General features: G+C 34.9%; 1 protein-coding gene across 4 annotated transcripts in view; it reads right to left on the bottom strand.

The window, feature by feature from the left end:
- The window catches only part of TARBP1 (TAR (HIV-1) RNA binding protein 1), a 72,282-nt gene that overhangs the window by 24,967 nt on the left and 21,053 nt on the right, over positions 1–26,262 (bottom strand). For 2 of the 4 annotated variants that reach the window (XM_044000389.1, XM_044000391.1), the window contains 11 exons: positions 24,461–24,596; positions 19,525–19,624; positions 18,053–18,222; positions 9,201–9,298; positions 8,683–8,844; positions 4,965–5,152; positions 4,324–4,585; positions 4,040–4,228; positions 3,331–3,530; positions 3,081–3,152; positions 1,051–1,171 (listed from right to left, as the gene is read on the bottom strand). In XM_044000389.1, the coding sequence (XP_043856324.1) occupies positions 1,051–1,171; positions 3,081–3,152; positions 3,331–3,530; positions 4,040–4,228; positions 4,324–4,585; positions 4,965–5,152; positions 8,683–8,844; positions 9,201–9,298; positions 18,053–18,222; positions 19,525–19,624; positions 24,461–24,596 (1,698 nt within the window). The remainder of the gene's footprint in view (positions 1–1,050; positions 1,172–3,080; positions 3,153–3,330; positions 3,531–4,039; positions 4,229–4,323; positions 4,586–4,964; positions 5,153–8,682; positions 8,845–9,200; positions 9,299–18,052; positions 18,223–19,524; positions 19,625–24,460; positions 24,597–26,262) is intronic. The other 2 variants (XM_044000390.1, XM_044000392.1) reach the window with 1 other exon arrangement.

Below are 26,262 nucleotides of genomic sequence, written 5' to 3'. Positions count from 1 at the left end.
CTTTTGGCATTTAAAGTTCTCCACAGTCTCATTCTAACCTATCTTTCTAAACAAATTTCACAGCACTCAATCAATAAACTAGTATTTGTTAAGTGCCTACTATATTCCAGACCCTGGCACTGGAAATACAAAAGCAAAAATAAAATTCTCTATTTTTAACAAAAAAGACTATACAAGGTGGTTTATGGAGAAGGGGCACTAGCAGTTGAGGGATCAGGAAAAGCTTCATGTGGAAGGTGGTAATTAGCCAGAGTCTTGAAGGAAATAAAGGATTCTCTGGGATGGAGGTGAAGGAATATATCCTAAGTATCAGGGGTGAGCAATGCAAAGAGCAAAAACACAAAAGATAAAGAGTGCTAACTGCAAAGAAGAGCAAGACAGCCAAGTTAGCTTTACGATAAGGTGTAGGACAGAGAGTAATATATAATGGAATTTACCTCTCTGAGCAATGACTTCAAAACCACAGGACCCAAATGTTGCTATGAATGCATCTCTGTCCAATAAACCATTTAAAGGGTGAAATGGAAGCCAGCTTTGTGCGTCTTCACTACCTTTTCTTTCACAAGATCTTATACTTATTCGCAAAGCACCCAGAGCTGAGAAGTTTCAAGAAATTTGCCCACTTTAGCTACACTGATTATTTTAATGGAAATTGTCATCATGTAATATACCGAGAATTCATGCAGAAGTAAATTCTGATGCAGTTTTCTAAAAATCAACAACCCAGGGATTAAGACAATACCTCTACATTTATGCTGTCTGTTTTTTTGATATAAAAACTAGGTTCAAAAGAACAATTTTGCCTAACTCAATAACTACACTAATGGTGAACCTAAATATTTAAAAATAAATACTAAAGCTAACTTCTTTTGATTTTAGAAGTTTTTTTTTTCCCAAAATACTGAAATTTTCTTTCTGTTCATGCAAAAAGAATAATGCACCTCCTGATTGAACATGCTGGGCTAATATAACATTATATTGTTAGTATTTTAATAAAAACAAAGATTATTTTTAAGTAATCTAAAAGGTAAAATAAAGTAAAATCTTTACTTTATCTAGTAGCTTGATTGCAAGATCTTCTATAAACATCTTGTGGGAAATATTTGATCCATCCAATAAACAAAGGAATTTGATAGCGCAAACTCTCACATAATGGTCATCTCTGTTAGTACTGGAAAACATATGTATTGAATTCAATATATCCTGAATGTGCAGTAAACAAATGAAACTATTTTATCAAAACAGTATTTTAAAAGCTTCATGAAATAAATGATATTAAGTTAAATGTCCCAAATTTAATAAAAAAGAATTTTTCATTACTGCTTAACATTGAAGATAAAAAGAATCAAATTTCTATCATTTGGGGGAACTCTCCAGAGAGTATGAATGGATCAACATAAATCCACCTTACACCTATTCTTATTCAACATTCATACTTAACTGATATTGGACAAGTAGTATCACCTTCACATAGCGAGGAGAGCACATCTGATTATCATAGTCAAGTAATAAAACCTTTATTAAAAAAAGCAGACTGTACTCAAGATTACAAATACCTCTTTTCTCAAGTAACAATTGGAATAAATGTCAAATATCACACAATGGCAAGTATTTTTTCTATATTAAAAAATATAAGGTATATCTGGCAAAGGGGGGGCCTATATCTTTTACTACTTTACAGTATATTTGAAAAAACTAAGAGAAGCAGAGCTATTATAAACCACCTTAACAAAAATGACTGGCAGTTAATTGAATGAATTTCCACATCTCTGACTGTTCTAATATAAAGGAGGATATCACTTGAAGTTAGCTAGAAAATGTTACATATGCTATGTTGTACTACAAGAGTTCTTAACCTTTTTTGAGTCATAGATCTCTTTGACAGTCAGGTGAAATCTACAGACACCATCTCAGAGGGAAAAAAAAGTTGTGTTGTTTTGGTTTTTAATTCATAATTGAAGGAAATTCTAAATTTCAGTTAGGTTATTATAATAAAGGTGGAATGCTTTTCCCCATGCAAGGTTACTGACTCCCTGAAATCTATCCATGAATCCTTGAGAGTTGGGGGCCTCAGATTAAGAACCCCTGTTCTAGAAGCTCTCTCTTGTTTAAAACAAACTCTTCCCCAAAAGTGGATAAATTTAGTTCCATGAATAATGGCAGATACTCTACCATGTACCTGGTAATATCTTTCAAAATAATATATTTTAATGACTATAACTTTTGGTTTTATAAAGAAAAGTGAAGAATGGTGAAATTCATTATAAGTTTTCACAAACAGAAATAAAAATGAATAGTACAATTCTGTTCTCTTTTAGGGGATACAATAAATTTCAAAAAACATGTAAAGAAGATGAGTGTCAGAAATTTAAGAGAATAATTAGTCATAAAATATGAAAATACTATCCCGAACCTTTTACAAGGCTGAGTCCACAGGATGGATAAGAGAAATTAGATCTAATCAAAGATAAAGTCATTTAAATTGTTTCAGAGTAACTAGATTTTGTTTGATATGTATTAATCAGTTAGCTATGCCTTCTGTAATTTTTTTATTTGGGGGGGGGCAGGGCAACGGGGGTTAAGTGACTTGCCCAGGGTCACACAGTTGGTAGGTGTCAAGGTGGTAGGTGTCAGCCTCAGACAGACGAATTTGAACTCAGGTCCTCCTAAATCCAGGGCCAGTGCTCTATCCACTGTGCCACCTAGCTGCCCCTGTAAATTTTTATAACAAAGAAAATCTAAAGAATATATAATTTCAGTATATTCTAAAGGGGCTAAAAATCTTCTGAAGCCAATCTTTTTTTTTTCATTCTGGGCATTGAGAAGTGCAATGGTTATGGTCCTGAAATTATACATGATCGGCAATAGCACCAAGAAAAACAGTTTTCAAAGAATAGAACATTTAAATGAGTTTTTGAAAGCTGGTTTAAACAAGTGCTTACTAATGTTAATTGAATTAAATCTTATTTCTCTCTAACTAGTAAATATTTCCCCACTGAACAAAGATGTCATTTTATAATAATAAAGAAACAATTTCCCATTTGTGTTAAGATGTGAAAAAACCTATTAAACATACTTACTTTTCTGTGACAGTATTTGCTGCACATTCATGTCCAAGATTTTCTATGAAGGCTTGTATATCCTGTATAAGTCTTGACAAAAAGATGACAAAAGAATATTTTTAAAAGATTAAGGTACATAATAATTCTGAATCTAATAGTTTTTATTTCTCTTAATTAATCGCTTCAAAACAAAGAACAATATAAATAGTTGGCACATATAATTCCATCAAATTAAGTATTTATGTAAAGACTGTATGAAATCAAGCACCTTTGATCTCGCCTAAACACAGTTCCAAAGATGCAGCCTTCAACAAGAAGTTCAATATAATCTCTAGCACTTGAGAATGGATCTTGGAATGGAGTCAAATCATCTGAAGTAGGCATTATCCAAGATCGACAGCAATAACTTATCAATATATTGAAGACCCCAGTCTTTGTCGTGGACATTTCAATTATCTTATATATAATCTGGAATGACAATAAAATAGAAATCAATCTGCTTACTTGCATTTTTCCTTTCAAAGAAATCAGTGATTCTATAAACTATTAAGTGAACAATCTCTAATTAAAGCCCTTTAATAGAAGTTGCAACATAACCAACATCAAGTCTGTAAACCAATCAATCTATTCAATGCCTAGAGACAGTACCAAAAAAGCATCAACAAGATCACTTTGGTTTCCTAATTTTCAATCAGTTTTAAGTAGTGATAATCATCTAAAAATCTCCAAAAGAACATATTTCCTTCCCAAAAAAGGGGGAAAAATGAATAAGTAATCCCACCACTTTCCCCTAAATGGAAAACTTCATGCATACTCAGGTTTAGATTTCCTTTTTAATCATTTAAAGTCTATTACACTATTCTTGTAAGTTATCTCATGTTCACAACTTTGAAGAAAGGATAATGTAATAAATTTAGTTGTAGCTTAAAATTTCTTACCCACAAATCACAGAGGCTATGCTTTTAAAAAAAATTTACCTCCTTTATTTTTGAATATGACCGGCCCTTGATTCTGGCAGCAAGAGTAAGAATTTTTATATCAAAGACAAACTGGACAAAAGCTTTTAAATTAGGCCAGAATATCAGTTGTGTGTTGCTCAAAGAAAATATAATTTTCCAAGCCATATCAAAAGACTCAATGCAGAGTGATTCAGAGGAACAAAGAAGCTAAAGAGAGAGAGAGAGTGTGTTATCATTTAATTTCAAAAAATTCTATAAATTATTTGTTTAGCTATATTTAAATTCACAAATCTTTAACTTACCTTAGGAACCAGTATTTTCATGCAATGAAACACTGGTAAAACTTGATCAGAAGGGAGGATAGTAAGAGCTTCTAATGCAGACTGCAAAGTGCTTAATGGTTTTGGAACAACATGCAGAAAGGGTTCCAGCATCTCACCCTCTGTGGTTAGTATAAGGGTATGGTATTTGTTTAATAGGAATGAGAGGCAGAGCCACTGATCATGAACATACTGTGCAACTACTCTTCCCCATCCCTGTGAAGAGGATGATTCTTCAAATAAACTGTAACAAAAAAAATGCCATTACTATCTATATTTATTTATGGCAAAGTTTTATTTTCTTTGAATATGTAGTACAATGGTTTTATAGAAACAGATTTAATCATTACTACCATCAAGTTCCCTTGCCTATAAGAAAATCACCTAAACTGAAGAAGCCCATTCACCATCAGCTAACAGAAAGAAAATCTGCTAATTCCACTGCAGTCTAAGACAAATGCAACTACACTTGGTCAAACCAAATTGACATAAGCAAGGCTGGATAAGATAAGTATCTAATTCAATTATGGAAACACAAGGATAGGATTTTGAATTTTTTTAAATTCTAACAGCAATAAAAGAAACCATTCAGGAAAATCTTAAGCTACAAAGGATGTACAAACCTGTTTTGTTCCTCAGCATGTGGCTTTCCTACTATCTGGTTGAGGTGAAAAGAAGAAATAAATTTTTCCAAAATTCCAATATCTGGGGAATCAAGATGCAGATCTGGCTTCTGGGTGAAGATCCCACAGACCACTGCCAAGCATGCCATACTAACTACTTTCTGAATCTGTTTACCAAGTCTTGGTTCCTGATAAGGAAAAGAAACAAGATATGTTGTTTAACATAAAGCCAATTCTTAATTCTTCTTAAAGCTCATTAAGTCTTTAAATCAATAACAAATCCACCTCTCTAAAATTTCCACCCACTTCTACATCTGCTCTATAAAGAAAAACAAAAGAAAAGTAATCCTTGACTACAGAAAACAACTCTTTGACAAATGTGCCCCTGTACTGTATAAACCAATGCATAATGCCTTAATAATATAGCCTAGGGGCAGTTAGGTGGCGATGTGGATAAAGCACTGGCCCTGGATTCAGGAGGACATGAGTTCAAATCCAGCCTCAGACACTTGACACTTACTAGCTGTGTGACCCTGGGCAAGTCACTTAACCCCAACTACCTCCAAAAAATAAACCAAAACCAATATAGCCTGAAGTCACTTATCAAGTGCTACAATTAGGAACAAAAGTAATCTAGGTCAATACTACTTAAAAATATTAGCTAACATCTATACAGTGCCTTAAGACTGGCAAAACACTTTTAAAATATCATCTCATTTGACCCACACATCAACCTTCTCATGTGCTCTTATAATCCTCATTTTAGAGATGAGGAAACTGAGGCTGAGAGATTAAGTGACCTGCTCAGGGCTATTAAGTGTCTGAAGCAAGATTTGAAATAAGGTCTTCCCAGTCCAGTGCTCTGCCTATTCTGCTACCTAGCTGCCCATCTTACATCATTACACTATATCCAAGTGTACGCCTTCCCTCTAAAATTACCTTCCAACTGTGTGTGTTATGTTTGTGTGTCTATTCTATGTACATTGGGTTTTTTGTGTGCATAATTACTTAAATGTTTTCTCTTCCATTACAGTGTGAGCTCCTTTGTCTTTCTTAGTATTCTTCGTGCTTTGCACAATGCCTGGTGTTTAGCAGGTGCTTGGATAAGCATTTAATAAATGCCTGGTGAATTTAATAAATGCTTGTTGACTGACTTGTATACAGACATTATAAATCAGAATCTAGAATCTAGAAACCCAGGTGGCCACACACTCATTTCAGGAAGTATTAGTTGTGGTAGTACATGACAGCCTTGAAAAAAAAGGCAGAAAGAAGCATTGCTAAGAAGACTCCAAGGATCATATGTGTTTCACAAGTTGCCAGCTGGTCATGTGTGTTATCATGCCACTTGAAGGAAATGTTTAAATTTCCTTTACCCCAAAGGGGAGATAAAATAACCAATGTCTATACAGACTATTTTGATATTACAACACTTTTAGAGTAAGGAATTTAATTTCTTTATATGTACTGTGACCCTTCATAATCCTGAAGAAGTCCAAATCACTTCAAAAAGTGAAATAAAAAACCCTTAAAATTTAAATATTTTTATGGTGTCTGTGGTGTACTTCTTAGAAGGAACATTCAATCTGGCATAAACAGAATCTAGGTTCAAATTCCAGCTTTGATGCTCACTTCCTGGGTAATCCTAGACTACTTCTCTGGGCCCCAAAATGAAGGAATGTAAGATTTAATTAGCTCATATTCTTAATAACAGATTAGAAAATTATTCATGAAGGTTACACAAAGATCTTTCATCACTGTAGATGGAAGCTTTATTTATACTAGCCACCTTGTCCAGTGAGAACAAAAATGTAACTGATATATGTGTGTATGTGTGTGTGTGTGTGTGTGTGTGTGTGTATATAAAGAAATCACATTAAATTTTGCAGAGTATGCCTACCTTTACAAAATTATAATAATTTTCAAGTAGTAGTCATTATTTTATTACATAACTATGGGAAACTTTGTTTTATATTTATACCCATTAGATATAAACAAAATATATTTTTTTTTAATTAATTTTTCCCCTCACCATCAAAATGCAATGTAAAACCCTGGAAAGAATGCTGCATTTGTTCAACACAAGACCCAGATTTGAGTCCTGATTTTGCAACTTAGTACCTGTGTGACCTTAAGTCACTTAAGAAGACTTCTCTGAGACTCAGTTTCATCATTTATAAAGTGATAGGGTTTGGACAAGGTGACAACGAAGGTCTCTTCTCAGTCTCTTTCTATGTTTCTTTGATCTTAATGGTCTAGAGAGGTCCACAGATGATGAATCCAAACAAACTACTGAGAATACATAAAGGATGCTTGAAGCACAATACATACAAGGTCTTGCCACAGTTTCTGAGTAAGAATACTGGACAAGGGAGCCAACTTGAAATAAGAACAATGTCTTCTATTATGTCTTTAATTAAGAACAATGTATTGTTCACAGGACTTTCCTATCTGCTGTCATTTCATCTTTACTACAGCCCTGGGAAGTCAGGCTAAAAGCACTGTCCTCCCATGACATGTAAGAAATGGCACAATGAAGTATTGTTCCTAATAATGATAATAGCAGCAAGTACCATTTACAATAGAAACTTAAGTTTTGTAAAACACTTTACAATTATTATCTCATTTGATCCTTGTAACAACTCTGGGAAGTAGTTGTTGTTACCCCATTTTACAGATGAGGAAATTGAGGCACATAGAGATTAAGTGACTTTCACAGGGTCACATAGATGGTCTGGGGCAGGATTTGAACTCAAGACTTCCTGACTCAAAGGCCTAGGTTCTATCTATTGTGCCACTTAGCTCATCCTACCTAGATCTGAACCTGGAGGTTGTGACACATCTTCATTCTCCTTCTAACTCAGTCATGCTCCTTTTCACAATACTATACATTCTTGTTATTATAAAGTAGGGTCACAGGATCATAGATTTAGAGATGGAAGATTCTTGCAAAGTTCTATAATCCAATCCTCCTATTTTACAGTTGGGGAAACTGATGCCTAACATAATGAAATTTATCAGTCAGGGTGATTTGCAATTTTATTCTTACCATTTTGCAGTCACACCTCAATTACCAAAGTGATTTTCCTAAAGGACATATCAGACCATGTCACTACCCTACTTAATAAACTGGCTCCCTATTTCCTCTAGGATCAAAAATAAGTTCTTCCATTTAACTTTTAAAGTCCTTCACAACATGGCTCCAACTAACCTTTCCAAACTGATACATTTATACATTACAGTTTATCCAAACTGATCTTTTTGTTCTTCTCCTCACATGACACTATCTATACCTTGCTTTTCTGTGTCTCTGAATCAAACTGATTCCATGCCTGGAATGTACTGACTGCCACTTGCTAAAATTCCTTGTTTTGTTCAAAATTGAACCCAAGTAGCACTTTCTACATGCAGCCTTTCCTCATCCTCCCAAGTGCTAATGACCTTCTCCACAAAAGAAAATTTACTTTGTATTTACTTTGTATATTTTTTGCTCATTTATGTACATGTCTCCCTCAAATGAATGAACACTTCTTGAGGGCAGAGACTGACTGTTTCATTTTTATCTTCATATCCTCAGCACTTAGCACGGTGCCTCAAATATAGGTATTGCTTCATAAATACTTGTTGATTAAATGACTGATTAATGCAGTTAGATCTAATAATATTTCTTGTAAGCTATAACAGGTTCACCAAAAATTGACATAACTAGAAAAATTACCTTTTCACCACTCATGTCTTGCAGGTGCAGAATGGATGCATTTTTTAAAAGGGAAAGGAATCTCCAAATGGAGTTACTGTTTTTCCAACCAATCTTCCCATGTAAATTTACAAGTTCAGATAACATTGTCAAGTATAGGTGACAGCGTTCTAGATCTGAGACCTGAGACAAATAGAAGATATGTATCATTGTAAGTAAAAAATCATGATTCAATGATCCACAAATGGATTACATATCAAAAGTTAAGAATGATATCAAAGATGAAATCTCATTTTTCTAAACATACACATACACACACACACACATACACACACACACACACACACACACACACGGGTTATTGGGGAAGCATGAGAGAGAGCAATAATCATTTGACAAAAAAATTGGATGGTAGGCATTATACAAGTTCTTACATGTAAAAAGACTTGTTTTTATCCAAGATTTATCCAAGGGGGAAAATGTTACATGATATTCCAATTTAACAACACAACTGTCAGGTTACTTCATTAAATACTTACAGTACTCAATTCACTGACAGTTAGTTTTCTAACAATAAACTCAGAAATACTTTCTGTAGTGGACATGACAGAATTCTGAAGAAGAGTTAATACTCCATCTGTACCAAAAGAAAAAGTACATTATTCCAGAAACACCAGAAATGTAACTAAAAAATATTACTCAAGACAAAAAGCATTTAGTAAGCACCTACTGTGGACCAGGCACTGTTCTAAGCACTGGGGATACAAAAAAAAGCAGCCACCCCCCCCAAAAAAATAGTTACTGCTCTCAAGGAGTTCAGTCTAATGGGAAGAGACAATATGCAAACAACTATGTACAAACAAGATACAGGAAATATTGGAAATAGCATTAGAGGGAGGACACTAAGTAAAAGGAGTGAGCAAGGCTTCCTGCAGAAGCTGTGATCACAAAATTTACACAAACTAATGTTGGATACATCATTGTGCATTACAAGAGTTGTTCACATTGGACCCCCAGCATAAAGAAGCCACAAGCTAATGGCAGAGAGAGGAAAGCAATTTCTTTAATAAAAGAATGTTAATGTCCCTCCTCATCACCCAAATCACGACAGGAAAGGAAATATGACATGAAATTCTTCATCTTTTTCTTGTCTAGATGACACTCAATTATTTAAATATTCCATATATACTAATTATCATATATCCAAATACTCTTACTCGGGCACTTCTAATCCCCAGGGTTGGCCTAAATTATTATGTTATGGGGCATAAGGCCAGGTAGTAAGATGCAAGACCGAGAACAAAGTAGTTTTTCTCTTTCTTTCTACCATTACTACCACTGTCCCTACACAAGCTCTCTATTACTATAACACTGCAACAGAAAGCTACTTACTGACATGTTCCCTATGCTATGTAATGTTTGAAGTGGTGACCTTCCCATAGTGAACATTTAATAAATGTGAGTTAACTATTAGCAAGCAACATTGCCTTGCAGTTAGAAAAACTGAAAGATTAAGAATACAAACATACAAATCTGGCACAACTCTCCTAATCCCTTTGTAGAAAACCTACTATCTGAGTAACAAAATATAATTTTCTTTCATTTACATATAAACACTACAACTAAGTTTTCTTTTTCTTCCTTTTTTTTTTCTTTTTTGCAGGACAATGAGGGTTAAGGGACTTGCCCAGGGTCATACACCTAGTAAGTGTCAAGTGTCTGAGACCGGATTTGAACTCAGGTTCTCCTGAATCCAGGGCCTGTACTTTATCCACTGCACCACCTAGCTGCCCCCCCAAATCACTATTGATTAAAGAAATGCAAATTAAAACAACTCTGAGGTACCACCTCACACCTATCAGATTGGCTAATATAACAAAAAAGGAAAATAATAAATGTTGGAGATGTGGAAAAATTAGAACACTAATGAATTGTTGGTAGAATTGTAAACTGATTTAACTATTCTGGAGAGCAACTTGGAACTACGCCAAAAGGGCTATGGGGCTGTACATACCCTTTGACCCAGTAACACCACTACTATGATCTCCCAAAGAGATCATAAAAAAGAGAAAAGGACCCACATGTACAAAAATATTTATCGCAGTTCTCTTTGTGGTGGCAAAGAATTGGAAATCAAGGAAATGCCCATCAAGTGGGGAGTAGCTGAACAAGTTGTGGTATATTAATGTAATGGAATACTATTGTGCTATAAGAAATGATGAGCGGGGCAGCTAGGTAGCGCAGTGGATAGAGCACAGGCCCTGGAGTCAGGAGGACCTGAGTTCAAATCCAGCCTCAGACACTTAACACTTACTAGCTGCGTGACCCTGGGCAAGTCACTTAACCCCAATTGCCTCACCAAAAAAAAAGTATAAAAAAATGATGAGCAAGTAGATTTCAGAAAAACCTGGACTTAAGTGGACTGATGCTGAGTGAAATGAGCAGAACCAGGAGAATATTGTACACAGTAACAGAAACATTGTGTGATGATCAACTGTGACAGACTTAGCTCTTCTCAGCAATACAATGATCCAAGACAACACCAAAGGACTCATGATAGAAAATGCTCTCCCCATCCAAAATAAAATTTTTTAATGGAATCTGAGTGCAGACTAAACCATATTATTTCTACTTTTTTGTTGTTTTTTTTCTTTTCTGAGGTTTTTCTCTTTTGTTCTGATTCTTCTTCCACAACACAACTAATGCAGAAATATGTTTAATGTGAATGTACATATATAACCTATATCAGATTGTTTTCTGTCCTGGGGGAGGGAAGAAAGGGAGCAAGAAAAATTTGGAACTCAAAAATCTTATAAAAACAAATGTTAAAAACTATCTTTACATATAACTGGAAAATAAATAAAAAAATAAGATTGGAAAAAAATTTTGGTTTTTTTCTAACAAAAGAAATCCCTTCTGACAAAGTGGGGTTTTTTTTGTTGGTTTGCCTCACTGATGCCTTGTTCTTATATCACTAGACTTCCCAATGAAGCCTTCCCCACAGCAACATAACCATGTCTTGTAATGAAGTTTAATTAAGCAAAATAAATCAACAAATGGCCACGTGTAACAACGTATGACCTATTCTATAGCTCTATTATTCTACAACCTCTCTGATGAGGCAGAAGGGATGCTTCAGTATGCCGATATCACTAGTCACTGCACTAAGCACCATTCTGAACCTTTCTAATATTGTTTTTCTTTATATGACTGTGTCTATCATGTAAATTGCTGTATTTTTTCTACTTACTTCACTATGTTTCAATTCACAAAGGCTTCCCAAAGTTCTCCAAATTATTCACATTAATCATTTCTTGTGGTGCAATAACATTCTATTATAATCATATATCATGATTTGTTCTGCCATTCCCTAATCAATGAGCACCCACTTTCCTTAGTTCTTTGCTGCTACAAGTGCTGCCATAAATAGTTAACAAGGTTTCTTATTAAACAGAATTTGATATACAAATCAGGTCTAGTCAGGTCCAAAAATACATGTTACATATGGTAAAAATAATGGATATAGGTCTTTTTCCCAATAGTACTAGAATTATAAAGGGGTATATTGTACATGTCCCAAATCCGAGACAAGTCCCCAATAAAACTGGCCTCAGATAGCTATATAGAAATGCATAAGCATAAGAAATAAATAAAATAAACTAGAGATCCTAACACAAGGAAAAAGATTTGACCTCAGGTATTACTATGGCTTGGTGACAGAAATATGGCTCTACTAAGTATAAAGCTTATTCAAAAGGAATGAGACAGGTAAAAGTGGCAGAGGTGGAAAGTGCACAGAATGGTAAATTAAGAAAGATACACAAATCCAGGGAGCAGGAGGGAGGAAAATGGCAAAAAGAATTTGGGTAATTATCAACAAATACCAAAACAGAAGTGTCATAAAATCATAATAATAAACACCAAAACAGAAGTGACAATGTCATAAGATTATACTACAGCTCATCAGAACAAAAAGAAATGTCTGAGTTCAGACAACAAATCACAACCGTAACAAGGAAACATGACAGAAGAGGGATGGAAGAACTTCAATTATCTAGGCATCTGCTGGAGCTTTCTCTGCCAAAAACAGAGCAACTAATAATTTCCTAGCTTGCTTCAATGACAATTTCATCCTTCAAAAGTCAGAGAAAGGAATGAATGAAACTTATTCCAAATCTGATTCTCATCAACCAAGAGAACCACTTGTTGGAGTAGAAATTATGTCAATCAGTCAGTCAATAAACATTTATTAAGTCCATACTATGTGCTAAGCACTGAGAACACAAAAAATAGCAAAATCCCTGGGAATATAAAGACAAAAAATTGTCTTTCAAGGAGCTCACAGTCTAACAGGGGAGATAACATGCAAACATCTATGTACAAACAAGCTATAGACCAGATAAATTGAAACCAACATAGGAAAGGCACTGGAATTATATTGGATCAGGAAAGACTTCATGTAGAAGGTGTCATTTTACATGGAACTTGAAGGAAACCAGGCAATGGTTAATGAAGAAAGAATTCCAGGCATGGGGAATAGCCAGTGAAAATGCTTAGATGTGAATGAAGAGATGTTAATGGGGAAGTGACCACTTCAATTCAGAGAATTCATGCTAAAGGAGAGGAAAGCAAGGCAATCATGACATGTACCTTAGATTTTGGGAGAAGAGATATTTAAAAAAAAAAAAACAGGTGTAATCTCATGAACCAAGTCAACTCAATGTAACAGACACTTAATTAAGTAAAGTATTTACTAGGTCCTGAGCAAACAAAAAAAAATTAATAACTACTTACCTTCAAGGAGCTTATATTCCACTGGGAGGATACAACATGAAAACAGTTACGCATATATACATTATAATTTAGGATATTCTGATCACTAACTACTAACCCCTAGAGGAATTCTCTGAAAATGAAATTCTGAAAGCATAAGAAAGAAGCAATTCTAATGATGAGGAGAAAGAAAAGTTGTCTAAAGAAAATGGTTTCTTAAATACCTTTAGAAAATGGACACCAGGGGCAGCTAGATGGTGCAATGGATAGAGCACCAGCCCTGGAGTCAGGAGTACCTGAGTTCAAATCCGACCTCAGACACTTAACACTTACTAGCTGTGTGACCCTGGGCAAGTCACTTAACCCAAATTGCCTCACTAAAAAAAAAAAGAAAAGAAAACGGACACCAGAGCAGATGAGAAAGGATGATCCTATAACAACTGTCAAGGGAGTTAAATGTCAGAATTAATTGATGGAAATGCCAAGAGCAAAAAGTTTTTTTGTTTGGGATTTTTTTATATGCTAGCTAGACTAATGAGGAGGATCAAAAAGAAAGGACTGGTATAGCCCTTTGCATTGGGATATGAGATACTAATTGACAACAGCTAAGTCAACTCTCATTTGGCTTGTTTTCTTTGCCAAGCAGAATAATCTCTGGCTTATATGGAATGAAAACCCAAGATAAATTGGGAGAGAATAAGAGAGCACAGCATAGAGTCATGGAAGAGTTGGATCTGGAGTCAAACTGCCTCAGTCCAATGCAGTTCTGTCACTTAGCACCTGTATGACTTCAGGCAGGTCATTTAACTTCTCTAGGCCTAAGTTTCTTCACTTGTAAAATGAGGGAGCTGGACTAGATGACTTTTAATGTGCCATCTAGCTCTATGATTTATAACATATGTCCTGGGTAAATCTAGGTCCAGCTAAATTCCATTCTAGAATACCTGAAGACTTGGCAGATATGACTGCTGACTATTAGTGATCTCTGAAAGATTATGAAAAATGGGAGCAGAGATATAACATTAGAAAAAAGTGTTATTCTTTTTTAAAAAAAAGTGAAAAGGCATAATCTTTAAATTATAGGCCAGTGGGCTTGCCAAAATTCTAGTTCCTATTACTAAAAGAATCATTGAAAGCATTTAGAACTGGAATCAGTTATTTCTAAAAGCCCATACTGTACTGAGTTTCCATTTTTGACAAGGACAAGAAGGATTATGGGAGTAACATAAATACAATATACCTAGATCAGCAAAACATTTGGCAGTCTCTAATGCTATTCCTACAGACAAGACAAAGAGCCATATTCTAAATATACCTCACTGCAGTAAAGTGTTTTCAGAACTGATTGAATGATCAATTCCAAAGAGTAGTCATTAATAGGCTGATGCCCATTTGAGAGGTCTGTAAAGACCTGTCCTTAACCCTGTTCTATTCAGCACTTTTATCAGTCATTTGAACAAAGCAATAGGTAGCCTTGTCAAAGGAGCAGATGACAAAAAGCTCAGAGAGTTCACTACAACACTATATGACAATTAGGACCTAAAGAGCTCAAACTCTGGGCCAAATCAACTGAAATAAAATTAAAGACCAATAATGTAAAATTCGGGCAGCTAGATAGCACAGTGGATACAGTGCAGGGCCTAGAATCAGGAAGACCTCAGTTCAAATCTAGTCTCAGATACTAGCAGTGTGACCCTGGGCAAGTCACTTAAAGCTGTATGCCTCAGTTTCTGTAAAATGAGGCAAAGAAGGAAATGGCAAATCGCTCCAGAATCTTTGCCAAGAAAACTCCAAATGGAATCACAAAGTCAGACACGACTGAAACAACTGAACAACAAATGTAAAACTACACTTGTTTCAAAAAAAATCAGCTTCACAAATACAAGATGTGCCACAGCTAGACAACCACTTCTGTTAAAAAAACATCTCAATGTTTTAGAAAGCTGAGAACTCAATATGAATCAACAATGTTCTGTGGCAGTTAAAAAAACAAACAAAAAACCCCACCCTATCACAGGCTGCATTTAAAGGTAGTGTCCAGAATAACTGAGGTGATAGTCCTCCTGAATTTTGCCCTAGTCAAATTACATCTGGATCATTGTATTCAATTCTAGGAATAATGCTGTAAAAATAATACTGAAAAGCTAGTAGTCATTTAGAAAAAACAGAATGAGACCAACAGAACAATAGGGACTTAGCGGAACATAATAGTCATATTCCAATATTTGAGGGGCTTTCATATGAATGTGAGATTAGCCTTCAACATGAGCCAGGGAGAGAGAACTCTGAGTAGTAAAGATGGAATCTGAAGACAGGCAGATTCAGGCCAGATTTTAAATGGTGAGCTAAGGATCTCTAATTTGATCCCAGAGGCAGTAAGGAGCCACTAAAGTTCCTCAAATAGGAGAATGACAAGGTCAGACTGCTGTAGGAAGATTGATTTTGGCAAAGGTAAGGAACTACTTACAGTGTTTACCATCCCCCAATACATGCTGTGGAATCCCAAAGACAAGATGGTATACAGGCAGGAACATTGGGATGCCTCTACATTGTGTGGCTGTGAACAAATCGCTCAACCTTGCTCTGGGCCTCAGTACCCTTTGTATAAAATGAGAGAATGGAACTAGAATTCTGCTAAGTGTCATTCTATCTCTAGGAATCATGTTCTTTAAATTATTCTATGCTCTCTGGGTCCCATACTTTCCTACCTCTGTTCCTTTGCTTATGCTGTTCCCTTGACACTACCCCTTGCCCTTTATCTGCCGACTTCCAACCATCCTTCAAGGTCCAATCAGATGTTATCTTCACAAAATCTTTCCCAATATCATCTCATTTGAGCTCCTATAACCCTCTGACCTTCTTATTTACCTCCACATTTTATTTTGTGTTATGTAAACACTTAATCCCTATTTGCCTCAGTTCCTCACCTATTAACAAAATCAAACAAACAAAAAAAATGGGCACACACTAGAGAAGGAAATGGCAAATCACTCTAGTATCTCTGCCAAGAAAAGCCCATGGGGTCACAAAGAGTTGGACATGACTAAGCCGCAGCAGCAGCACCACCACCACCACATATCTTACATGCACCCTACTAGATCAAAGGAGCCATAAGGGTAGTATTTTGTTTATGCCAGTTTGTTTTTTATAATCAGCCAACAATGAGCAGAGGAAGACATTCTCCAAGCCCTTGAATCACCTAGATGACTGCAATGATGTGGTTTGCTATAGAACACAGTTTGCCTGTTTCTATTGCATCCTTTCATTGTATGTCTTTAATAACAAGCTATTTTTGTTATTAAATAATAATTTCCCTCACTCATCATACTGTCTGGGAAAGTCACTCTCATGACCAACTCTCTTCATTACTCCAAGAAAAACAATTTCCCCATTGTTTATGAACAGTATAACTACCTTAATTTGTGCATGTATTTAATGTTTAAATCATGTCTATAGAACTTTGTATGTGATTTATCACTATAATCTATTAAATTATATAATTGCTGGAAAAATAACTTATAATCACCACTGCCATCTCTGTGGATCATGTCTGTTTAAATTTATAACAGTCACAAAAACAAAATATAACACTACCTAGTTTTAATTTAATAAAAAAGTTGATACTGCTTAAGAATTTTGTAACTGATAATGATATTTCTATTATCTGGAAAAAGAATCACAGATCAACAAAATTTTTGCTGGCTAAAACAAGAGGAAATGCAGCGTGGCAGGAAACCTAGATTCAAATCATACCTCAGACAGCTGGTAGCTGTGTGACTCTGGATGAGGCATAGCATCTATGTCACTCACATTTTTTTTTCCCCAAACATGCCAGTTGTACTCTGGGCCTCTTCTTGTTCACATCTCAACTCAGTTCTGCCATGGGGACTGAGGGCTCTGATAAGAGAACTCTCCGCTTATCTTGCCTGGAACAAGGCCACTCCACTATTCCTAGCCATTCCCAACTGGGCATGTACTGGGCATACAAAGTATAATGAATTTAGCCTTTGTTACACAAAATCAGTTGTTTTGGTACACAGCTTTTCTTCTTCCATAAATTGACTAATTTGCTTTTCATTTCCTCCACATCTGCAGCAAGCAAGATCATCACAGCAAGACTTAATGTGTTGTCTTTCCCACAAATGTAAACTCTAGGAGGGCAGAAGTATCCTACTTGTTTTTGAATCCCCCGTGCTTATCACAGTGCACAACACAGCAAATGCTTCACAAATGCGTCTTTCCTTTTTTTTGTTTTATCTCCCCATTTAGGCATCTAGCACTTACCTATTTAGCTATAGATGTGTTTCCCCACCCTGACAGATTATTTACTCTCACAAAATCAAACACCAAAAAACTATTTTTAGATAGCCATTTTTATTTCCCCTCATCCCTTCAACCCAAACCCAAACGATAAACAGCTCAAGCATAAAACTACTAACATTTTTTTTTTGCAGGGCAATGAGGGTTAAGTGACTTGTCTAGGATTACACAGTTAGTAAGTGTCAAGTGTCTGAGGCTGGATTTGAACTCAGGTCCTCCTGAATCCAGGGCCAGTGCTTTATCCACTGTGCCACGTAGCTGCCCCTCAAGCATAAAACTAACAAAATAAATCTCTTACCATCTTGTGTTAGGGAACCTTTTGATGAACAACTTTGTATTAACTTCAGTAACAACTGTAAGCATTTGTCAGTTTTCAACAAAGGTATGTACGCATTTTTGCCAAGCTTCATGAGGACATCCATAAGAGGATTCAAGAAAGCCTTTAATTCATTCTGTGTTTTCTTTTCACTACATTAAAAACAAAATCACAAAATAAATGTTTCAAGCTAAGACAAACCCCATTCAACCTACAACTTGAGAGAACTGCCTCCCTGAAACTGCTAAATATTCATTTATGTTATATATTAGCTTCAGTATTTAATTTACAAATATGTACTTCATACCTGGGAAGCTCTTTAACTCTGGTCTTCCTAAATGCCCATTTTAATTGTACTTTTCCCCCGAGTTTAATAATATTCACTATAGAAGGAAAGCAGTTAAGTATATCCTACACTCAGTTCCAAATTTCCAAGTAAGTATAAATACAAAAGAAACCCTAGAGCTAATTTTATTTGAAAAATTAAAATGTTTCAGTTTTATATTACTTTTTTTCATATAAAGAAAACTTTTGGTAACTTAGAATGTTGATAAAATAAATTAGGTATATTAAACAAAATCTGAGAACAAAACAGCTCAAAACATTTACTTCATTATTTCTCAAAAGTACCTACACACAATAATATAACAATCATAAAAATCTGAATTTATATTACACTTCAAAGTTTACAAAGCACATTAGCCAAAATAACACCATGGAACAAGGGTCACAAATATATTAAATGTTTTCTAACTTCTAACTTCTAGCCAAAAAAGCTTAACTAATGTAGAATTAATTCCATTTTATGCCACCTGCTTCTGCATAGCCCATAAATTAAGAATGATTTTTACATTTTAAAATACAACCTTATTTTTACGTTTTTAAATAAAACTTTACTTTAAAATGTAAAAACCATTTTTAACTCACAGTCTGGTTTGGCCCATCAGCCAGTTTGCCAGCCCCTACCTTAGAAAGTCACCAAGAACAAAGAAACTTTGCAATTTCATAGCAATATAGTTTAGTGTGTTCATATTCTCCACAACACATGTAACTTTTAAGATACTCCTTTCTACTTGTGTTAGGGCCAAAATTTTTTTAAAACTAAAAAGTTTTTAGGAGGGGAAAATCTCAGGAAACTTCAACTTTATTAGTTAACTTTGGGGATTTGCAGACTGTAATTCTGTACTGGGCATACAAAGTATAATGAATTTAGCCTTTGTTACACAAAATCAGTTGTTTTGGTACACAGCTTTTCTTCTTCCATAAATTGACTAATTTGCTATTCTTCAAAATCACTTTGATTACTTTTGAACATTTTCTTAATAGGCAGACTGAGATAGTAGTCATCCCACCCACGATGCCATCAGCAAACCTTAATGAGTAAACCCCTGCATCCAATCATCTGAATGGGACCACAGATCTGATTAGCTTTCTTTTTAAAGCAACATACTTACCTATATTTATTTTTCATTTCCTCCACATCTGCAGCAAGCAAGATCATCACAGCAACAAGTTTAGCTTCATACCAATCAGGCATAAAGCAATTTCCTCCTGCTTAAACAATAATATTTAAAGCTTGTAAGGTCTCAGAATCAAGTTCATATGTGAATCAATTATTATTCAGGTCTTTGACTAACTTAATGACAATATGACAATTTTTCATAAACAGTAATTACCAAAGTACTAGGAAATACTAATGTGAAACTAGAAAAGAATTAAAGATAACTGAAATTAAATATAGCATAATTTCCATTATAACAGTTCATGCTTAGAAAAATCTGAATAAAGTATGGGTCCAAGTAAATCTCCTATATATACCAAATACATACAAGACTATAAATGGTTAGCATATAATTCAATTAAAAAATAATGTTTCATACCTGTTATGCTAGGCACTTAGCACAAGTACAAGACAGCCCTTGCCCTCAAGGAGTTCACTGAAAAACTCTACAATTAGCACAACAATTCTGAGAAACATAATTTTTGCTTGTTGTCTGTTCCATTAGACAATGAGCTCCTTGAGGGCAGGAAGTGGTTTTTTTTGTTGTTGGGGTTTTGGGGATTTTTTTTTTGAGGGGAATGCAGGAGAAGGGAAAGGCCTTTCTATGTATTCCCAGAACTTAGAACAATGCCTGGCATATGGTAGATGCATAATAAATTTTTACTGTAAGAAATGATGAACATAATGTATAAAGGGAAGCAAGGAAAGATTTACATGAATTATCACAAAGTGAAATAAGCAGAGGTAAAAATATATATATATACACACACACAACTACAACAATGTAAATTAAAAGAATCACAAAACAATGAAAAATTAATATTGTGAAAACAAATAGCAATCATGGCCCCAAAAGAGAGATGAGATGACACCCCTCCACTACTTTGCAAAGCTGTGAGTCGCTTTTCAACTCTAAAAAAAAAATCATGTTATAAGGAATGGCTCTCTGGGAATGGAAGGGAAAAGATACATGGAGAAATCTAGGTGATATAAAAATTAGTATCAATAAAAACTGATTTTAAAAATCAAGTATCATTCATTCAAAAAATATTTGCTAGGCATCTACTGTTTGCAAGGCACTGAGCTAGCCAAAGTCAAAAAGTGTTAAGACAATACTGACCTTCAAGAAACTTATAATCTAGCTTACAGTAAAAAATGTATATCAATAACCAAATATAATGCACTGCACATAGTAGGCACTTAATAAATGACTGCTGAATGAATGTTAAAAGAAATGCAATGTCATTTCACAGATCCCTTCTGAATAGGGCAGGCATCAAGGAAGGTTTCATGGAGAAGGTGGCATTTGAGTTAATAACTGATGGGTAAATAAGACAGGTGAAGCCAGGTAAAAAAGGTACAACTTAAGTATAGAGAGAAGAAATATAAAACATGTTCATCCAAAAATGGAGGAATCTGGAACAGGAGTACAGGAAAGAGGCAGCATGGTTTGGGTGTCAGAAGACTTGGGTTTGCTAGCTCCAGGACTTCACTATCCAGGTGAGCCAGACAAATAAACTATCCTCTCTGAGTCTCCAATTCTTCAACTATTAAAATGATTATAACCTTTCTATTACTTACCTCACAGTTACATTCAATGAGATAATGTATGTGAATTATGGTACAAGAGGGACTATGATAAAAATGATGAAAGGGGTACAAAGTATAAAATCACACTTAGTTGAAGTATAGAGGTCCTTAGCATCATCAAATGGTTCAACATCAGAAGCAGATACAGTTTCCTCAATGGAAATTACATTAAAGAAAAGGCATTACCATCTGCCCTTCCAGGACCACTGGGCCTTTCCATCCATCCATCCTGCAGATGTACCCTCCTATATGTAGTGCCTTTCCCTATTAGAACAAGCTCTTTGAGGGTAAGGGTCATCTCACTTTTCTATATGTATCTTTAGCATTTGGAACACTATAAGTATTTAAGAAAAAACATTTTCATTTTTTTAATCATTCACATAAGGAAAATAGCATTGGATTTAAGGTTCAAATTTGGTTCTGATCCTAGTATTGCCTAGGTTAACTTTATGTAAACACTTAACATCTCAGGCTATTTCCTCATCTGTAAAACAAAGGAGTCAAGACAAGATCTCAGAGTTCCCCTGAATCCTGTTCCTGTTTCTCCAGTTTAGTCTGAATAAGGGAAAATTCATGAAGTTGTTAGTTCCATCCCTGAAAAACACTAGGGTTCCAATTATTTTAGAGACTAAAAAACAAGTCTAAAATCAATATTTTGGCTGGCAGGTTTTTTAAATAGACTGCAGAAATACTAAATTCTTACTCTTGACAGTTTCCCAAAGAAAAAGAAAAATAAAGAATTGGCCCTGTTAGACCAATAATTCAAACTCTAAAATGGGGGGGGGGGGGGAGGATGGGGTGCGGAGAGAATGGGGAAAGTTCCAAAACATTCTAAAATAGGGTTTTTAACTCCGAGAGACAGCCTTCAAAAATGTACTGTATCTAATTACAGAAGCCTAACAACTGAGTTTATAGTTGCCATAAGTTTACTTGTACAGCCCAAGAAGAGGATCTTCAAAAATAGCATCTATTTTGATCTATGTAGCAGGAACCACAACTAAGTTTTCTAGGGTTATTGTGACTAACTGCTCTCAAGAACAATTTTGAAAAAAGCTATGTTCCTCATGTTGAATTTGTCATAAACTTTTTCAAAGCAAGCTGTCTATAATAGGGTCACAGTTTCACATATAATTTTCTTTTTTCTACTTTGTATATGAAAATGTCTTTTTTGGTGCTCATTAAATTCAGAATAGAAAAATGAGAGATATTAAGCGTCTGGTGTAAAAAAAAAAAGGTCTGTTACTTACTGCCCGACACAGACACGTTCTTAACTTACAGTTTCTTTTCTGCACTGGCCGCTTTGAGAAATCAGAACAAAAGTTATTTTAGATGCAGCAATTAGCATGGTGATGCTTCAGCCTGATGATTCTATCAAGCCAAAATCAACTTTAGAATAGTACATCTTTTCATTCTCAAAAGCTCAATTTAACTCTACTCTAAGCTGTATAAGCTACTTTGAAAACTACTACATTCAATTTTTGTACTCCCAAGTTTTTAGTCAAAACCATTCAAGTTCTGACCCATGTATAGTTTCCAACATAGGAGACAGAGACTGGCATTGTGATTTCATTTGTACAGAGAATTAACAAATGAGGAAAATCCCTCTACAAATGCAGGTCAACAGTTTTCCAGCAACTTACAGTGTTAATTAGAACCTTAGACCACTTAGATGAGGTCAAATGTTGTACCTAAGGTCACACAATCAGGATTCTGTCACGTGGGACTTGAACCCCAGGTCTCCTTTGCGCTAAACCCACCTCTCTTTGTTCACCACTCCACACTGTCTCTCAGTTATCATACTGATGACATTTGTTTCCTTTCCCTTTCAAGTCAGCAAGAGTTTAAATTATTAAAGTTAATTTCTATTATTCACTAGTCACACATCAAGATCGCAACTCCTGAAACTTTAAAGGAACAAATTTTGTTCCTAACGGTTATCCCATATAGTAACTTTACATAATTAATTAAATTTAAGCATGTATGGTACACATGACAACATAATGAAATAGTATCCTCATAAATTTAAGTTGTTTAAGCTATGTTAAGTAAAACACATACTAAAATTCACTAAGAGCAAAGAAAACAATCTCACAAGTTAATGAATACAAAGAACTTATGTAACACATGGAATACTACTATACGATAGACAAATACTCCAGCGGTAAAGAAAGCTTGGTACTATTCATAAAAGGTCAGCATAAACCATGTCTTTGATTGTCAATATCAACATATGAAACTGTAACTTGGTCTGTGACAGTGCTAGCAAATACAAGAGGTGAGAAATCAAAATGTAAATTTCATGCAAATTATCATATATTCATGATACTAATAGCGGTAATCCTCTTAATGAAAGAATGCCTTACTTATAATAAATAAATAGCCTTGATAATAGAAAAGCAAACAGGATCCACAGTCTTGAAAGATGGAAGGAATCTTAGAGACTACCTAGTCCATCTCCTCCCTACCTTACTGCATGAATCCCCTTTATAACAAGGGCTCTTAACCTGAGATCTAGAGATCTGTGGATAGATTTCAGGGAGTCTGTAACTTCAGTGGGGGTAAAAAATTACATCTTTCTTTTCACTAACATTTGGTTTCCTTTGTAATCCTGTGTATTTTATTCTATGCATTTAAAAAACATGATTCTGAGAAGTAAAAATGTACAGACTTTACCAGACTAATTATGTGAAGTTAGTAATCTCCCTTCTCTTCTTTAAGATAAATATCCCTATTTAATCCTAATTAATGAATTTGCTAATTGTTCTTTTCTCAGCTCAAGAGGAATTAAAAGAGAAATGATGCTGACTAAAATTATCAATAAAACTGCTAACAATTTAATATACAAGGGATAATCTGTACAAAAATATAAGCTGATATTAATCCAAAAATAGTTTATTTTCAAATGCATTTTTGTAATCAAATATATTAGTCATTTTAAATCCTTCAGCATACACAATGGAAAGCAAAGGAGAGCTCCTTTTAACAGACTTTTCTTTCAGACATTTAAGGAACATATTTTTTAAAATGGCCAGAGTGGTAAACAGACACATATAATATAGCACTCTCTAGTTCTTAAAAAACTCCCTTTTGGAAATACAGACACTAGCAGTGATAGGAGCCATGATGCAATCATTCAAAGATCAGTCTAGTACTGACATTTGGCCTCCATACATAAATAAGTTACTGCTACCAATGAGCTAGCAACTGTGTTAACTCCCGATTTCACTTACAGAGATAGTTTAATACCTTCTGAAAATATTTTCATTATATTCATCAACAAAAAAACAGTTCCAACTTACTTTCCAAGGTAGGTGACTTAACATAGTCTTGCACCAGAGTTTGTACATATACATTTAAGGAAGACCTGTCAGAAAAGCCATTGCAGCTGGGGATTTCTCCAAAGCAGTTCTCATTAACCCGTAACCAGTCACAGAGCTAAGACATGGAAAAAAAACTAATTACTTCATACAGTCACACATACATAAACCAGACAGATAAAATATGCCCTATGGTCTCTCTCAAGGAAATCATAATGGTTTTAATACTTCTAATAATCTGGGGTTTCACTTATATGGGACCATTGATGCAAATCACAACTCCTAAACACTTTAGAAAGCATTCTTACTGAGTTTCTGTGGCCAAAAACATTTCTCAGATATTATTGGTAGCCTCTCAGTGATGAGATTTCACGCTCAGATGACAAATAGTTCATCATCACTAGTCCATAGCCAAAGCCTCCTGCAAGCTTGACAGGGCCTGCCAGAGCTTGTACTCCACTTGTAATCTCTACACTCAGATGAAAAATGAGAGAATTCAGGAAAAAAAAAAAAGAAGAAGAAGAAGAATTCAGTCTGAGGGGGAAAAAAAAACACCTCTTTTTTTCATTTTAACTTTTTTAGTCTATACTTGTGATTTCATTAGTATAGGAAACTCCGAATGAGGAAACTCTCTCTGACAATGCAGATCAGCTCCTTCTCTATAGTTTATAATCATAGAGAGGTATTCAGAAGATATTGACTCATCCAGGGCCACACAGCCAGGATGGATCTCAGAGGAGGCTTGAACTCAGGTCTCTCTGACTCTGAGGCTGCCTCTCTATCCACAACATGCTGCCTCTCATAGTTTTCATTAATAAGGAAAATTCTAAATCACATTTTTAAAATTATATATCAATCACCTGACACAAATGCACACTGACTTAATAAGCATAATTTTAAAAAATATTTACTGAGAATAGAGCCTAACAGCTGTCATACTACAATCATCTCAAAAATGGATACATGGCCTGAATATTAAATGTCATTTGATAAAATAATTCGAAGAGAACTAGTATCTTTCACAGATAAGACTAGAGGGGAAAGTCTTAACACAACAATGAAGGAACTCCAGAGACTTCATTCCAGACTCTCCTCCAAGACTTTCACTACAATGCTTCCAACTACTTAATACAACACTACAGGGTGGGCCAAAAAGTCATGAAGGGGTCTAATGTTTTAGTAGCTTTTTGAAAATTATTTTTTTCTGTATTTCCTACATATACTGTATATAACGCTATGATATTGCAAATTAAAACAAAAAATAAAGGAGTTATTAAATATCAAAACCCTTTTGTGACTTCGTGACTTCTGGCCTACCCTGTACATTTCTTCCCCCTCCCAACCTTTCCAGCTTCCTTTTAAATGGTGGCTTATCCCATTAGAATATAAGCATCTTGAGGACAGGAACTGTCTTTCTCAGCTCTAAGCATGGTGTTCAATAAATACTAGTTGCCTACACTAAATCACAAAATGGATAATTATATAAAATTGAAAAGGTTTTGCACCAATAAAATCAAGACAACTAGAATAAGAGAAGTTGTTGATTAGGGGAAAAAATCTTTGAATCAAATATCTCTGATATGAGCCTTTTAACAACCAAACTGTTAACAACCATCAAGCAATCAATAAGTATTTATTAAATCCTAGATTCTTTGGGACACAACCCCACATGGGGTTGAGTAATTGAATGTGGGGGGAGTTGCAAAAAAATTGGCAACAGTAAAAGGTTATACCTATTTTATATACCTATATACCTGGGGTCACATAAAAATTTCTTGAGTGAA

Source organism: Dromiciops gliroides, chromosome 4 (genome assembly GCF_019393635.1).
Source record: "Dromiciops gliroides isolate mDroGli1 chromosome 4, mDroGli1.pri, whole genome shotgun sequence".
Lineage (NCBI taxonomy): Eukaryota > Metazoa > Chordata > Mammalia > Microbiotheria > Microbiotheriidae > Dromiciops > Dromiciops gliroides.
Note: the sequence above shows the minus strand (reverse complement) of the source record. Positions and strands in the feature narration are given on the sequence as shown.